The sequence below is a fragment of the Oncorhynchus keta genome, chromosome 6, assembly GCF_023373465.1.
Source record: "Oncorhynchus keta strain PuntledgeMale-10-30-2019 chromosome 6, Oket_V2, whole genome shotgun sequence".
NCBI classification, from domain to species: Eukaryota; Metazoa; Chordata; class Actinopteri; order Salmoniformes; family Salmonidae; genus Oncorhynchus; species Oncorhynchus keta.
This window is the reverse complement of record NC_068426.1, coordinates 32,202,178-32,219,740: the sequence shown is the minus strand read 5'-3', so window position 1 is coordinate 32,219,740 and position 17,563 is coordinate 32,202,178. Positions and strand designations below refer to the sequence as shown.

The window sequence follows — 17,563 nt, the reverse complement described above, 5'->3', positions numbered from 1 at the left end:
ACTGCTCCTGCAGCCATAAGAAGTTTGCGCGCATCCAAACTGGAAGCCAGCCACACCAATGTGTCGGAGGAAACACCGTGCACCTAGCGACCTGGTTAGCGTGCACTGCCCGGTCCGCCACAGGAGTCGCTAGTACGAGATGAGACAAGGATATCCCTACCGGCCAAACCCTCTCTAACCCGGACGACGCTAGGCCAATTGTGCGTCGCCCCATGGACCTCCCGGTCGCGGCCTGCTTCAACAGAGCCTGGGCTCGAACCCAGAGTCTCTGGTGGCACAGCTAAAAGTCAATCTACCACTAAGTGATGATATCTATGAGTTTGAAAATTACAGCTGATTGTGAATGAAATGAGTTGAATAGCCTACCATTAGAAATGCATTGCAGGGGCCTCCCGGGTGGCACCTTAGACCACTGAGCCACCCGGGAGGCCCCTGCAATGCATTTCTAATGGTAGGCCAAAATCTCTATACTGAAACTAATGTGAAGGGGAGAAGTTTTGTTCTTGACGTAGCTGACATGCTGATAGACGACAGCTACATTGTTGACATACTCGTGCTTCGTCGCATCATCAAATTAGAGGAAATGATTATGCATATACTTGTACGTCAGACTTGCATACGGATCCTTTTGAACGTATCTATTAACAGTTCCGTCTTCATAAATCATGTGATTCCTTTGACTTTTAGTTGTACACCATTTTTGACAGGATGTGGAACAACGGTTATTTACTGTATACCGTCTGGTAGAGTGATCTTTGATTGCAATATGAACCAGCAATGTATGTCTTTCCCTATAGTAGTGGAGCTGCCTCTCAGCAGGCATTGTGAATTAACAACACCCAATACTCCTTTAACTCTTAAATCAGTTGAATAAATAGGTATTCGATTTCAAAGCATAGCCCTGAATCTTTCCCTGCCAGTAGTATAAAAATACATACCTTTTATATTGTAAAAAGTTTGTTAGAGACCTTCCCTTAACAAAATCTCCTTGATTCCTATTTCAAGACACCTGCACCCCATTCCCAGTGAAAGGGACAGATGACCATTCGCTAGCAATGTACATAGAAACAGGACCCCTAGTGACAACCAAAGCAGTTGTTTGTTTTTTTACTCATTAAGATTTTTCAATTATCACGTCAATGCTTGACACTAGAGTCGACCGATATTACGATCGTATCGTCTATCGGCGATGTTAGACAGCCATTGTCGACTGTGACGACGTCATAATGTGACAGACGGTGGTTTAGCTTAATTGAACAGTCATGTCTTGCGACGTCTCGCAGGGACACAAGTGCTTGTTTTTGTTTTTAAATGGACTATTTTTTACCTTTTATTTAAGTAGGCAAGTCAGTTAAGAACAAATTCTTATTTTCAATGACTGCCTAGGAACAGTGGGTTAACTGCCTGTTCAGGGGCAGAACGACAGATTTGTACCTTGTCAGCTCGGGGGTTTGAACTTGCAACCTTCCGGTTACTAGTCCAACGCTCTAACCACTAGGCTACCCTGCCGCCCCTATAATGTTTTGTAATATTTTATTTTATTTTTATTTAAAAAATAATAATAATTAACGGATACTATCTTGTCTAGCTGTTTTAAAAAAAAACACGGCCTATATTCCCTTCTCTCTCCATAATGGGAGAGAACAAACATTTGGCCTATCAAGTGTAGGCCTATAGAAAAATCGCATGACAAGTTTGATCAAGATTAAGCTTATTAAGAAAGACATGATCCATGCGGGTTGAGAAAATCCCTCTATGCGAGGTTGAAGTGCAGTGGGAAATTACCTATCCTCCGCTAGGCCAATCATAAAAGCTTTAAGACAAGTTAAAGTTATTAACCGTAGTTTTTTTTCGCAAATAATCTAGCCTACGAAGGTGTTGTCGTTGTGGCTTTCAAAAATATTAAGAATGAAGGTCTATATTCTAAGTTTAGGCATAGGTTTTTCTCAATCACTTTATGAGAGAGAGAACAAGCAATATTTATTTTTCTATTATTTTGAGGCAAATTAAGCATTTATTATCCAGTTCTGAAGACGGTAGGCTACTTTTATCCAACCCATGAAGTAGGCCCATATCCTAGCTCACGAAGACAGAGCGTTTCTCATCAGACAGTCACTGCTCCATCATGTGCGCACCACACAGACCGACACAGGCACACAAAAAAAACTGTTCTGCTCCTCCACCAGAAAGGAATATTCTAAATGTTTTGCCGTTGCCTGCACTTAGCCTCGGCCCAGGCTGAATCATCATGATTCATCCGCGCTATAGCCCAATTGTCCTTTTAGCAATTTTGTATTACTTATTTTGGAGGGTGGCCAATAAGGTCGATAGCATCGTATATCATGATGTTTTATGGGTACATAGTCACGATAAGACAAAGGTTGGCATCGCCCAACCCTACTTGAAACCTCTTTGCTTTCAAAGCCATTCATCTTCCCCATGAAATGTTTCTTTCATTACCAGTCATTTGTGTTGTTAATTTTAAGTCAACAAAAGTATGTTTACAGAAAGGAAAATACCACAAGTCTTCGTCCTATCCACAGGCGGTGAGGTCTTTCCAGGTGGGGCTCCACCTGTGTCCGTCAGAGCGCCCCCTCTGGTTGGAGGACCTTGCGTGGGCACGGAGGCTGCAGCAACAAAGACTGGCGGCACGGGACCGGACCCAGCGGGAGGAGGCGGCTCAGCGGGAGGTCCTGAGCGCTCCAGAGCTCCAACAGGACTATGACTTTGAGTCCGATGAGGTGGTGGCGGCCTGTGCTGCCATGGCCGAGAGACAGCGACGCTATGAGGATCTGAAGAGGACGGCGGTGGTGGTAGACGCTGAGGGGAACGCAAGGGAGGTAACCGCGGAGGAGGAGGGGTCAGGGGACACACTCTCATCACAGTATCAGTTGGTCAAAGCACGGGGGCTATGAGATGTTTCCAAGAACTTAAAAGGGCTGAAATGTGTCTCGTGAAATTGGTATTTTTGTTTGTTTTTGTTGAGTTTTCCATCTTTAGTCTTATACATGTCGTTATTATGTTTTGTTGTAGTATACAAGAGACTGTGGGTGATGGCAGTAGATTTAATCAAGTCAATTATGCTTGTTTTTGTGTATTATGTATACAGTCAGGTCCAACATGATTGGCACCCTTGATAAAGATTAGCAAAATACACTGGATATTTTTTTTTAAGACTGACCTGGCAGAAGCAACCGGGTTTTTGTCTAAAATGTCCTGGGGCCTCATTTATCAACCATGTGTAAATTTCTCCGAAAATTCTGGCGTATGTGGGAGATGCTAGAATTTGCATGCACATCAAATTAGTGGTATTTATCAATCTATCCCTGGAACATATGCACATGTTTTCATTGATAAATCAGAGCGATGCAATATTTGTGTGCCTGTGAGCAAGCGTTTACAACCCCCGCCTGTAAAACGCTCCCTCCATTCACCTTTTATTGTCACAAAAACAAGCACATTTGCTCTGCGATTTGGAGATGTTGGAACCTGGCCATGCTAGTTTCTAAAAGAAAGTGCAATGGGAAATGTGATCACATTTCCTAAGAGGTGTGGGAAGAATGTTTTAATCTTTTGCAGTGACTTTTTCAAACCCCCCCAAAAACGCATGAAGCCTGTAGCGAGTGCCAAACACTCGCTGCGCATTCTGTAAGATGAATTGTCCTATCGAACAATGTAAAGTAAATGCTACAGCCAACAGGCAAAGGACACATTGTTGTTCAATATTTTGATTATCAATACGGGATTGTCTCCAGCCTTGGTATCGGCTCTGAGAATAAATAGTAGGAATGTAACGATTCACCGATTTTAGGCATCCGTTCCCGGTTCAAATGTTTAAGATATAAGTGCATCTGTTTGAGGAACCCCAAACCTAATATTTTGTGGCAACTGCTCTTCTCCTTCAGTGTCGAACTAAGCATGTAATTGTGTCGACAGTAATTGATCTAAAAGTCATTGTGCATGCGGAACAACCTCGGGCAATATAAATAGCCTAGTCAAACAGCGCGAGGTAGCGTCTTTTCCTATCTGGAACATCTGTGCGTCACCTTCTTCATCCAACTGTTTGTAAAATGACTTGTGCAATATTAGGCTTTATTCGTTTTTTTTTATGAAATGCGCTGTTGAAATTGTGTTTTACCGAAATAAAAGTAGCCTAAGCTACTGCTGGAAACAACTCCTCTGGCTGTACATAATTTCTTTACAACCTATTTTGATTAGGACTATGTTATAGTTAAAGCTGCAATATGTAGAGTGCCTTCAGAAAGTATTCATACCCCTTGAGTTATTCCACCTTTTGTTTCCTGCCTGAATTAAAAAATGGATGCAATATTTTTTTCACGCCCATCTGCACACAATACTCAATCATGACAAAGTGAAAACATGTTTTTAGACATCTAATTTACATAAGCATTCACACCCCTAGGTCAATACTTTGTAGAAACACCTTTGGCGGCGATTACAGCTTTGTGTCGTCCTGGGTATGTCTGTATCAGCATTGCACATCTGGATTTCGGGATTTTCTCCCATTCTTCCTTGCAGATTTTCTTAATATCTGTTGATTAAGCTGGGGAGCAGTGATGGAGAGCAATCTTCAAGTCTTTCCATGGATTTTCAATGCGATTCAAGTCTGGGCTTTGGCTGGGCTACTCGGACTTTCACATTCTTGTTCTGAACCCCATCCAGCTTTGCTTTGGCTGCATTGTTGGGGTCATTGGCCTGTTTGGACATAAATCTTCACCCCAGTCTAAGGTCATTTGAAGCTGGTTCTCATCAAGGATTTGCCTTTATTTGGCTCCATTCATTGTTCCATCTATCCTTATAAGTCTCCCAGTCCCTGCTGCTGAAAAGCATCCCCATAGCATGATGCTGCCACCACCACACTTCACGGTAGGGATGGTGTTAGACGGTTGATGAGCTGTGCCTGGTTTTCACCAGACGTAGCGCTTTGCATTCAGGCCAAAGAGTAACATTTTGGTCTCATCAGACCACAGAATATTTTAAGTCTTTCACTTGCCTTTAAACAAACTCCAAGCGTGCTGTCATGTGTCTTTTTCTCAGGAGTGGCTTCTGTCTGGCCACTCGCCCATAAAGTCCAGATTGGTGAAGTGCTGTAGAGACTTGTCCTTCTGGCAGGTTCTCCCATCTCAGCCAAAGAACTCAGTTGTTCTATCAGAGTGATGTTTGGGTTCTTGGTCACCTCCCTGACCAAGGTCCTTCTTGCCCGGTTGCTCAGTTTGGTTCGACGGCCAGCTCTAGGGAGTCTGGGTAGTTCCATATTTTTCCCAATGATGGAGACCACTGTGCCCTTTGACACTTTCAACACTCGAGAAATTGTTTTATACCCTTCCCAAGAAACATGCCTCATCACAATTCTCTGAGATCTACAGACTTCATGGTATAGTTTCTGCTCTGACATTCACTGTCAACTGTGTGACCTTATATAGACAGGTGTGTTTCTTTCTAAATCATGTCCAAACAATTTGGTCACAGGTGACAACTCAAGAATGATCCAAGGAGATTGGATGTACCTGAGCTCAATTTGGAGTGGCATAGCAAAGGGGTGTGAATACTTATGTTAATTAGCTATTTCTGTATTTCGTTTTCAATACATTTGCAAAAATGTGTAAAAACACGTTCACTTTGTCATTATGAGGTATTGTGTGTAGATGGGTAAATAAAAACTAATCCATTTTGAATTCAGGCTGTAACAATAAAATAGGGAATAAGTCAAGCGGTATGAACACTTTCTGAAGGCATTGTACATGCTGATCGGGTCTTACTTAAGATTTGATTTAGATTTTTCAGGTTCACCATCAGCAATAGTTTTGATAGTTTTGCTTGAAACAATCAGTAGGGAAAGTGGGGTAAGTTGAGAAAAAAAGTTACATTCAGCATCACTCCGTCAAGAGAAATATGGTATTATTTCTAACAAAGATATCTACATATATTTCAGGATGTTGTGTATCCCTGGAAATAATCAGAATTCTGGTAAATGTTAGTTTTGAAGACCATAGCTTGTCTCTTGGCACAACTTACTCTGTAGTGAAAGAACTATTAACACTTCCTTTTAAACCATGTCTATCTTTTGTTCCCAACCACTTCATGTGGTTTCTTCCTTCACACACTCCATTAAATGTATCTCTACCTAAATATTTGGTCAAATTATACACTTTGGGGGGGGGGGGATGCAGCTCCAACAGAATGGAAATGAATGTCTGTGCAGCAAATGTTAGTGCATTGAATTTAATAGCATCGAACCAAATCGCACCGAATCGTTTCAAACTGAAAGGGTTCGTTCCTGTATCGTATCAGAGCCCATGTATCTAGATTCGTGTCGAATCATCTTGAAAGGGAAAGATGCACATCCCTATTAAATTGGCTATGACATTGCACTCCTATTCCACAGCAATACTGTAGCCTATCCATACTTTCAAATCATCTAAATGGGCTACCAGTCTATTTACTTTCGAGTATGGTTGGGTGAGCAATGGATAAATGGTAGCCTAATATTTGTTGTGTAGCGGGAATAAACCAGTTGTCAGAAAAGGAGAGACATGTCCTGCAATATGATTATGATTTAGGCCTAGTAAAGGTCAAATAAACATATTAGGCGATATGCTGCTATGCGATCTCCTTGCCAACAGCAAATGCATGAGTTGTTTATTAACCTACCTTTTTATTATAAGTCCTGTGCATCAAACACCTCCATTTCCCCCCCAAAATAAGTGTTTGCTTCCAATACAGTTGATCAACTAGAAGTTGTCCGTACGCATGGTCTGAGAGTGTGCGATGTCTCCACGCAAATATCACCTCAAGTTGAACATTATTTACAAACTTTAATGATGCAGTTGGCCTTAACAAGGGCCCCAGGACCAGTGGAAACAAAATAGCCCCATACAATGAAAGATCCACCACCATATTTTACAGTAAGTATTGGGTTCTGCACAGGTGTCTTTCTTTTGTCCGCCAAACCATCACTGGGTTGTGTGGCCAAGGAGCTAATTTTTCATGTCATCCAACAAATGTTTGCTAAAGGCACTGACACTTGGATTGGATCAGGTGCCATGTGTAACAGGGTTGGTTATGTTTCCACTTGCCTCTAAAAAAATGTGTATTTAATGTTCAAGCACTCTTATTGGTTGGTTGATTTCCGATGACAATGAGGCATGTTGTTATTGGCCCCGCTTGCAGATAGGGGGAGATCGCGAACGTCAGGTCTCCCCAGTATGAAAATGTGATGCAAGGGGTAGGCCACGTTCTGAATAATGTATTCTACAATGTGTACAAGTTTGCTGTACATTTCTGATTTATTTATGTGTAGTTATGGTAGTATTATTGAGGGGCTTTCTGGGGTGTGCTTTGGTGTATGATTGCTGTAAATAAGTGTGTTAGCTAGCATACACTGATGTAATGCTCACATAAGCTCACTGCTAACAGTTTTCTGCGACAGATTTGATCATTGACAGCCATCAACATCATTAAGCCCTGCACAACTAACGTGCTGTTTCCTATTTAATCACAGATAATAAATAACGTTCAACTGGGACCACTGGCTGCGGTGATTTCTTTGAACCAAACACAACGCAGGAGAGTACGATTAACATCTGTTCCATATGGTCAGGTGAAAGAAATCGTCATTTTGGAATGGACATCTCCGTCTCCGGACTTGCACCCGATTGAAAACCTGAGGGTGCAGATGAAGTCCATAAGTGTAGGTGAAGGATATAAAAGATTCGGAAAGATTCTGTATGGAGGAATTGGTCTTAGATCCCTCCCAATGTGTTCTCCAATCCTATAAAACATTTTTGAAAAACGCTTGTTGCGTTATCCACGCAAGGTGATGTATTGGAAATGACTGAGCAATTGTCTTAGTATAAAATAATACGTTACAAATTGTTTTGAGCCTACAATATAGCTCAGTATTTGTATGATTTCTTTTCTAGTCTTTTTTTTTGCTCATCTTTATAAACGGTGCCAATTCGACCTGAATGTATGTTCCCTGTTTAAGCTTCGTTGTTTATATCAATGCTCTCTTATTACTCCTATGCCATTTAAAAGACTGGTTTGGAGTGTAGCCCCAATACATTTTTTTTTCTCTCATTATACACTTGAGAGCTCAACGGTCACTCAAGTTAGTTAATCCTCCTGAAAAGAGCATCCTGTTGTGTTTGGAATATGTCTGTCCATCCCATTAACTCAAATACATTCCGGGTCAGTTTCCCAGACGGATTAGACATAATCCTGGACTAAAAATCGATTGAATGATGATTATCCATTGAGCTTGCTTTTAAGTCCACTACTAGGCTAACCCTGTATCCGGAAAACTGCCCCTTAGTCTTTTTTTTTTTTAATATCTCAAGTTATGAGAAGTTTCAGAACGTCTTTGTCAGATGACTGGGAAATGATCTCCTTTGAAAACTCCTCACTTGAGTCAATTGTGTCAGTTGAGCTGTTATTAAAAAATAAACCCTCGGAGAAACAAAGCCCACAGAGAAATAATATTTCCAGGTTGGGATTTGTGTGTCATGTGAGCCTCCGTAGGAGATTGGTGAGCTGCTAAAACAATCCAACTTTGCCCGGAATGCCAGCAGCAGGCTGGCGCTGAAAACTCTGCGCCGTCAGCCTAGACTGGCCATGCTGAAAAGCCTAGCAGCTTGAACAGTCATTTGAATTTGAATGGCATCTTCTAAGAGCAAGATTGTTTTCATGGGACACTCATAAAAGGGTTTTGTATGACTGAAACGGGCTATCAGATTGTTGTTAATGCAGACAGGCAGTGAAAGAGGAGACCGGTTTCTGAGAGAATGAATGTGTGCTCCTTGGATTTATTGAATTCATATTGTTGGATTCTAGCTTGAAATGTACTTATTCATGTTGCCGTACCATAACTTAGTGATAACTTTACATCTATATGTCTGGGGTCAAGGAAGGGTAAAGAGTAACTTGGCGCGTGGAAAGTTACTGAGTGATATGGAAAGTTACTCAGTGAGAAAAGGGAAGTACGGAAAAGTAATATTCTGTTCAAATATAGTGTTGAATATGAATGTTGCTAAGGGGGGAGGTAAAGGGAAACGGTCTGGTATCAGTTCTTGAAAAGGCAGACCAGCTGCGGAGGAACCGGGACCATGAGGGCTGTGGAACTCAACTCCAGGTTAAGTCAACAGATGAAGAGCGAAGACCATGCTGGGATTACAGTCCTATCTCACACACACACACACACACACACACTTCCACGCCAATGAGGGTCCTGGACTGAGGCAGGGCCATGACAATACCAGTAAGAGGAACCTACTGTGTATCTGCCTAACGCCAAAGAAGGATTGGTAATCTTAGACATGCAAGGAGGTGACTCCACCTAGTTGTGAGGTGTAAAGATGTGCTTGTGTGACTTGTATATTGTCTTTGCAGATGTATGACCCAATGTGGTGATTTAAACTTGGTTTGAGCTTTTTCTAGTCATGAGTTTTTACTGTTTGTTCCGAACCTAACAATATGAAATAATATTTAGACAATTTCGTAATCTATGTCACTTGTAATGGATGCAGATATATATTTAATAGTAAAGGCCAATTTATGCTTGATCTGAAAATGTGGTCGGCGGCTTCGTATGGAGTGTGACGCCATTGCGGAGCATGCAGAGGCCTAATGACGCTCCGTTAAATTCTTCGTATGGCTCTGCATTGACATGGTAGACAGTAGGTGGGGGCGGTACGACCCGTATGAATACAAACTTACTTCATCATTGCTCTGCTCCGCTGGTATGAGAGCCCTGACGTCTGCATCACACAATAAATGCTGTACGCCCACTTGGCTTTAAAGACTCTTAACCTTTCAGAAAAAGGGGACCATGAATGTGTTGGTAACGGTCATTAATTTCATAGAACTGAGCTCATCCTCTGGTCATGTCTGGGATCATTGGGTGGAGCTGTGAACACACAGTGGGAAAGGTAACTGTTTTGACCATGACAGTGCTCATAGCCTATTTAGTGCGAATTGTAATCATGTTTCTGTAACTGACCCAGCTGACGTTGTGTACTAATACTTTGTTTGTGTAAATAATGAGAATGTATCCATCTTACCTGTAAAGTGTACATTTAAAATAAATCAATTGATTACAAGTAATATTGCAAATGTAATTGGCCTTTCTTTTTTTGTGCCATATGCTAGATTAGGACACTGTATACACGGTCTATTGTATTCACTCGCACAGCGTAAGTCGATAAAGTAAAACTTGGTTGGCTACAAATGTTTTTTCACTCGTGGATGTACAGTACAGAAGCCTGACATGGTTCAAAGAGTAATATGTTTACATGTTTTTCATTAGAAAGGAGCTGTAGTAGAATTGATGTAGTAGAGCCAAAATTGCCTCCAAAACATCTCGGACAAAGCCGTTTTCTTCCGAATAAAACATCAAAGCACACGCAGCCAACCTGAACCGCCAGTCTTTACAACTGACTACCTGTTCAAGGCCTCTCAACAAATACATTCTGGAAGGATGTGATTGATATTGAACAATGATCTGTCACCTCCATCAATGTATTCCTGTAATCTATTACCCCTGCCCTCAATGATCTGTCACTCCATCAGATGAATCCTGTAACCAGTACTGATGTTTAGTTGTAGCGCCATCAAGTAGGCTGGCCTGATCAATAACCTATTTGTTCAGAAGCCTTAATCAGGTAGTTCGGTCAATAGTAAAGACTGGTTCAGTTTGGCCGCATGTGTTTTGCCATGTTTTCCTGTGACCTGTCTACGACCTTCCTCATCGAGCTCTGTGGGTGTTTCCCTACTTCTCATGGCCATAACAGCTTCATGCAATGTTTGTCTATTGATAATAACGTCAGTCAAAGTTATCATGAGGTCAGGTGGTCAGTAAAAGGCTGGTCCAGGTTGATTGTGCTTTGCTGAGACCCCTTTCTGTGTTTACAAACATTGCAGCATGAGGGTAAGTTGGTGGCAGAACAAGGAAAATCATCTATTTACAAATTGCTTTTTTATTTTTTTTATTTAACTAGGCAAGTCAGTTAAGAACAAATTCTTATTTTCAATGACTGCCTACCAGAAGGCAAAAGGCCTCCTGCAGGGACAGGGGCCTGGGATAAAATAAAAATAAAAATGTAAATGCAATATAATATAGGACAAAACACACATCAGAACGAGAACACAACACTGCATAAAGAGAGACCTAAGACAACAACATGGCAAGGCAGAAACACATGACAACACAGCATGGTAGCAACACAACATAACAACAACATGGTAGCAACCCAACATGGTAGCAGCACAAAACAGGGTACAAACATTATTGGGCACAGACAACTGCACAATGGACAAGAAGTTTGAGACAACAATACATCACACAAAGCAGCCAAAACTGTCAATATGAGGGTCCATGATTGAGCCTTTGAATGAAGACATTGAAATAAAACCGTCCAGTTTGAGTGTTTGTTGAAGCTCGTTCCAGTCGCTAGCTGCAGTGAACTGAAAAGAGGAGTGACCCAGGGATGTGTGTGCTTTGGGGACCTTTAACATAATGTGACTGGTAGAACGGGTATTGTATGTACAGGATGAGGGCTGCAGTAGACATCTCAGATAGGGAGGAGTGAGGCCTAAGAGGGTTTGATAAGCATCAGCCAGTGGGTCTTGCGACAGGTAGACAAAGATGACCAGTTGACAGGAATATAGAGTGTAGTGATGCGTCCTATAAGGAGCATTGGTGGCAAATCTGATGGCTGAATGGTAAAGAACATCTAGCCGCTCGAGAGCGTCGTTACCTGCCGATCTATACATTTTGTCTCAGTAATCTAGCATGGGTAGGATGGTCATCTGAATCAGGGTTAGTTTGGCATGTGGGGTGAAAGAGGAACGATTACGATAGAGGAAACCAAGTCTATCTCTAATTTTAGCCTGCAGCTTTGATATGTGCTGAGAGAAGGACAGTGCACCGTCTAGCCATACTCCCAAGTACTTGTATGAGGTGACTACCTCAAGCTCTAAACCCTCAGAGGTAGTAATCACACCTGTGGGAAGAGGTGCATTCTTCTTACCAAACCACATGACCTTTGTTTTGGAGGTGTTCAGAACAAGGTTAAGTGTAGAGAAAGCTTTGTTGTAGAGCATTTAACACAAAATCTGAGGAGGAGCCACCTGAGTATAAGACTGTATCATCTTCATGTAAATGGATGAGAGCGCTTCCTACTGCCTGAGCTATGTTGTTGATGTAAATTGAGAAGAGCATTGGGCCTAGGATCGAGCCTTGGGGTACTCCCTTGGTGACAGGCAGTGGCTGAGACAGCAGATTTTCTGACTTTATACACTGCACTCTTTGAGAGAGGTAGTTAGTAAACCAGGCCAAAGACCCCTCAGAGACACCAATACTCCTTAGCCGGCCATCAAGAATGGAACTGTCTACCATATCAAAAGCTTTGGTCAAGTCAATAAAAATAGCATCACGATATTGCTTAGACTCAAGGACAATGGTGACATCATTGAGGACCTTTAAGGTTGCAGTGACACATCCATAACCTGAGCGGAAATCAGATTGCATACCCGAGAGAATACTATAGACATCAAGAAACCCGGTCAGTTGATTATTGACAATTTTTTCCCAACACTTTTGATTAACAGGGCAAAATAGAAATAGGCCTAGAACAGTTAGGATCAGCTGATCAGCCTTTAAATAAGGGACAAACTGTGGCTGCCTTACGAGCAATGGGAACCTCCCAAGAAAGAAGAGACAGGTTAAAAAGGTTGGAGACAGGCTTGGCGATGATAGTCCCCATTGGGGATAGTCGCTTTAGAAGGGGTGGGAGATGAGGAAATGTTGGACGGACAAGGAGGCATGGCTGAGTCAAATAGGAATCCTGACATAATGAACTGGTGATTTAAAGAGCTCAGCCATGTGCTTCTTGACAGTAACAACCACATCATCAACATTAAGGGACATGGGCAGCTGTGAGGAGGAGAGTTTATTCTCCAGGTCTTTAACCGTTTTGCAGAACTTCTTTGGGTTAGAGAGAGAGAGAGAGAGAACTGCTCCTTAAAGTAACTAACTTTGGCCTTCCGGATTGCACTCAGGCTCTTATTTCTCATTTGCCTGAACGATAGCCAGTCAGCCTGAGTATGTGTGTGACGAGGTTTTTGCCAAATGCAATTCTTGAGGTGAAGTAACTCTGCAAGATTATAGTCGAACCAGGGGCTGCACCTGTTTTAATCCTAATTTTCTTTATGGGGGCATGTTAACAATACCACTGAAAATATCAAAAACGAAGGTCCAAGCTTCTTCGACAGAGGGAATCAAACTGATTCTATACCATTTTACAGAGGCCAGTTCATGAAGGAAGGCTTGCTCATTAAAGTTTTTTAGCAAGCTTCAACGACAAATCAGGACAGGTTGTTTCACTGAGCAGCCATTACGAACACAGGCTGTAAAACAGTGAACACTTAGGTCATTACAGAAAACACCAAACTGATATAAGGATTATTTGTGAGGATAACATTGAGGAGAGTAGCCTTTTCTGGGTGTTCGGAGTCATACCTTGTCGGATTGGTAATAATCTGAGAATGATGGAGAGTCCCACTGCTTTAGGACTTTAGGACTTGGTCAGGTGGTTTAAGCATGTCCCAGTTTAGGTCAAATTCAGACTTAGTGTAAGGGGCCAGGAGAGACCTTAGGGCAGGTAGGGTACAGGCCGGTGCTGATGGCGGAAGATATCATCCAGCAACAGTCAACAAAGAGCTATTTGAAAGTTTAATGCTTAAAACCAATTAATCAAATTGTTTGGGGACAGACTTGGTGGAGACAACCGAGCACTGAAGGTGATCCTTGGTAAAGATTAACACTCCCCCACCTTAAGGAGATCTGTTTTGCCGAAAAAGGTTATAACCAGAAAGGTTAACATCAGTATTCAAAACACTCTTCCTCAACCACGTCTCAGTAATGACCAACACATCTGGATTGGAGCTGTGAACCCACACTTTCAATTGATCAATTTTAGGTAATATGCTTCAAGTGTTAACATGCAGAAAACCCAGGCTTTTACAAGAGCAGAAATCATTGAAGCTGATATCAGAGTCAGAATTGGGGCTAGCAACAGTAGATGGGCCAGGGTGTACATGCACATTTCCAGATATCATCAACAGTAATACAATCAAGGCACGGCAGAGGACAGGGAGAGCTCTGCAGTGCTGATTTATGACATCTGAATGTGCATCAGATGGCAACAAGATCATATTGTACAGCAATTTCATCAAGTAACATGAATACAAAACCCGACGAGTGGTGGTTAGAATAGGATGGGAGGCCAATAGTCCATGTAACCAATAGAGAGTCTGAGTCCCGAGTGCGGGAACAAACAGTCTGTCCCACGGTTGGGCAAAGAAAGTTTGTAGTCAACAAAGTATGCAGCAGTCATGAGGAAAATAGCAAAATGCACAAAAAATATATATATATATGACAACTAGCCATTGTAAGCCATTTTAAGTTCAGAGTCACTCGTCCCAAAAGTGTGTGTGTGCTGGAGGCGTGCGAAAGCTCTGGAGAGAGGGGTGAGTGTGGTGGAGGTACCTGTACCAGACAGGGGGAGACTGGCTAGGGCAGATCGCCAGGTGGAATCCAAGCAGCAGTGCAGCAGGCAACGGGAGTAGGTGTTACACCCACTTGGGAGAAGCTTTTATTTCTGGAGGCAGATTTCTTGTAGAAAATCCCAGTGACTGGTCGCTGAACAGCGGGAGGGGGCTTCAGAGGACACTTCAAAGACTCCTGACACTTGTTGGGCCTTAAGGGCTCGACCCCTTTTTACCTTCGTGCTAATTGAATTTGTATCTGGTCTGTCCTTGCAAGCCTGGGAGCCTTAACTCAACATTCAGTCCCCATAAAGTAAAATAAATTATTGTAATGTACGTCGCACCATTGCTATTTTCTGCATTGTAGAATAATAGTGAAGACATCAAAACTATGAAATAACACATATGGAATCGTGTAGTAACCCAAAAATATATTTTATATTTGAGATTCTTCAAAGTAGCCACCCTTTGCCTTGATGACAGCTTTGTACACTCTTGGCATTCTCTCAACCAGCATCATGAGGTAGTCACCTGGAATGCATTTCAATGAACATGTGTGCCTGGTTAAAAGTTCATTTGTGGAACTTGTTCCTTCTTAATGTGTTTGAGCCAATCAGTTTTGTTGTGACAATGTAGGGGTGATATACAGAAGGTAGCCCCGTTTGGTAAAAGACCAAGTCCATATTATGGCAAGAACAGCTCAAATAAGCAAAGAGAAATGATAGTCCATCATTACTTTAAGATATGAAGGTCAGTCAATCCGGAAAATGTCAAGAACTTTAAACGTTTCTTCAAGTGCAGTCGCAGAAACCATCAAGCGCTATGGTGAAACTTGCTCTCATGAGGACCGCCACAGGAAAGAATGACGCAGAATTACCTCTGCTGCAGAGGATAAGTTCATCAGAGTTACCAGCCTCAGAAATTGCAGCCCAAATATATGCTTCACACAGTTCAAGTAACAGACACATCTCAACATCAACTGTTCAGAGGAGACTGCGTGAATCAGGCCTTCATGGTCGAATTGCTGCAAAGAAACCACTACTAAAGGACACTAATAATAAGAAGAGACTTGCTTGGGCCGAGAAACATGAGCAATGGACATTAGAAATGGTGGAAATCTGTTCAAATTGTAGATTTTTGGTTCTAACCGCTGTGTCTTTGTGAGACGCAGAGTAGGTGAATAGAGTATCTCCACATGTGTGGTTCCCACCATAAAGCATGGAGGAGTCGGTGTGATGGTGTGGGGGTGCTTTGCTGATGACACCGTCTGTGATATCATTAGAATTCAAGGCATACTTGAGATGGTTTGGGATGAGTTGGACCGCAGAGTGAAGGAAAAGCAGCCAACAAGTGCTCAGAATATGTGGGAACTCCTTCAAGACTGTTGGAAAATAATTCCAGGTGAAGCTGGTTGAGAGAATGCCAAGAGTGTGCAAAGCTGTCATCAAGGCAAAGGGAAGAATCTCAAAAATATAATATATTTTGATTTGTTTCACACTTTTTTGGGTTACTACATGCTTCCATATGTTTTACTTCATAGTTTTGATATCTTCACTATTATTCTGCAATGTAGAACATATTAAAAATAAAGAAAAACCCTGAAATGAGTATGGGTACTGTATGTGTTCAAACATCTAAAATCACAAACAAATTCCAATAGAAATCTCTGTCAGAGTTTTGGTTTAGTTGTCATCTAAATATGTTTTGGCTTAGCTTTCAACCGTTTAAAAGCACAACAAAGTTTGAATGGGAATTCAATTTCAGATATTTTGTACTCATCAATTATTCATTTGAAGAGAAACTAGAATCAAAGCTGGACAGTCAGTGGCACAGATGGAACTATCTAAGCAGAAAATAAATCTCCTTCAAATATTGATATTTCGTTGCGTTGAAAACCAAACACAATTCAATATCCAGTTTGTCTACAAATCAATATTTGGCATGTTGGATTCCCATCTCCATCTGAACCAAACATCTAAGTTAAATATTTACACTGAACAAAAATAAAACCCAACATGTAAAATGTTGATACCATGTTTCATGACGTTGTTTCAAAGGTACAAATTCAACATATTTTATACAAGGTTTAGCTATGTTGAAAAGTGGTTATCAGGATGACATAATCCTGTTGTTGAAATTTCACTCTCAAAACAACAGTTTTACGTAGATTACTTTTTTCAAATCAAATTCAAAGTTCTTTCCACATAGATTCCACATCACAATACGTTGACAAATGATGTTGAAACCACGTTGATTCAACCCGTTTGTGACCAGTGGGAGGCCACTAAAAAATATACTGTAGCTTTCATCTGGATTCAGATGGATTCAGATCGATTCACCTATGTCATGAAAAGAGCATAATGTTTTGTACACTCAGTGTATATGCCTTCCTACTGCTTGCTATTATTTCTATCTGATAATGTATGCATATTTAGGTGCACTCCTCAATAGGTTTGAGCTAATATTCTATAGGTGGTGCAGTAACTCAAGCAGAAGACAATTCAGTTCCGGTGAGCTTCTTCCCAAGTCAAGTACTGTGTTTAAGTAAAAAGACAAACAATGTCCCGTTTGGAACACTGACAAGTAGAGCATGAAATCTGATTGGGATAGGCCTGGCTCCCAAGTAGTTGGGCCTGGGCCCATCAAGGCCTACTTGTGCCTAAGACCATGGTGCCCAGTGGGTACTTCAGCCACACTGAAAACAAATCATCCAGTTTTGCAGTTCGCTGATATCACCTTAATTGGGGGGAATATGAAGCTGATGTGTCATTTGAACACAACAAAAGACAGAAACTTAAATAATCGTTGTTATTTCGACCATACAAGCTCAGTACAAGTAAAAGAGTGACATGCACGGAATTATGCGCTCAATATTCTTGCTTGATTTTTATACTTCAGGCATTGTTGTGGAGCTGCCAAGTTAACCAGTATGATGCAAATGTTGAAATGTAGCATACTGTTTCAATCCATCTTGTAACAATTTTAAATGGATACAAAC

The 17,563-nt window shown here is 41.6% G+C and overlaps 1 protein-coding gene across 6 annotated transcripts in view; it reads left to right on the top strand.

The window, feature by feature from the left end:
- ttc33 (tetratricopeptide repeat domain 33) overlaps nucleotides 1-10,122 on the top strand; it is a 59,590-nt gene extending 49,468 nt beyond the window's left edge. For 5 of the 6 annotated variants that reach the window (XM_052521319.1, XM_052521318.1, XM_052521321.1 and 2 more), the window contains 2 exons: nucleotides 2,544-2,840; nucleotides 7,523-10,122. In XM_052521319.1, coding sequence (XP_052377279.1) covers nucleotides 2,544-2,840; nucleotides 7,523-7,798 — 573 coding nt within the window. In that variant the 3' untranslated portion in view covers nucleotides 7,799-10,122. Of the gene's footprint in view, nucleotides 1-2,543; nucleotides 4,175-7,522 lie in introns of those variants that run through there. The other variant, XM_035772523.2, reaches the window with a different exon arrangement.
- Nucleotides 10,123-17,563: the final 7,441 nt, after the last annotated feature.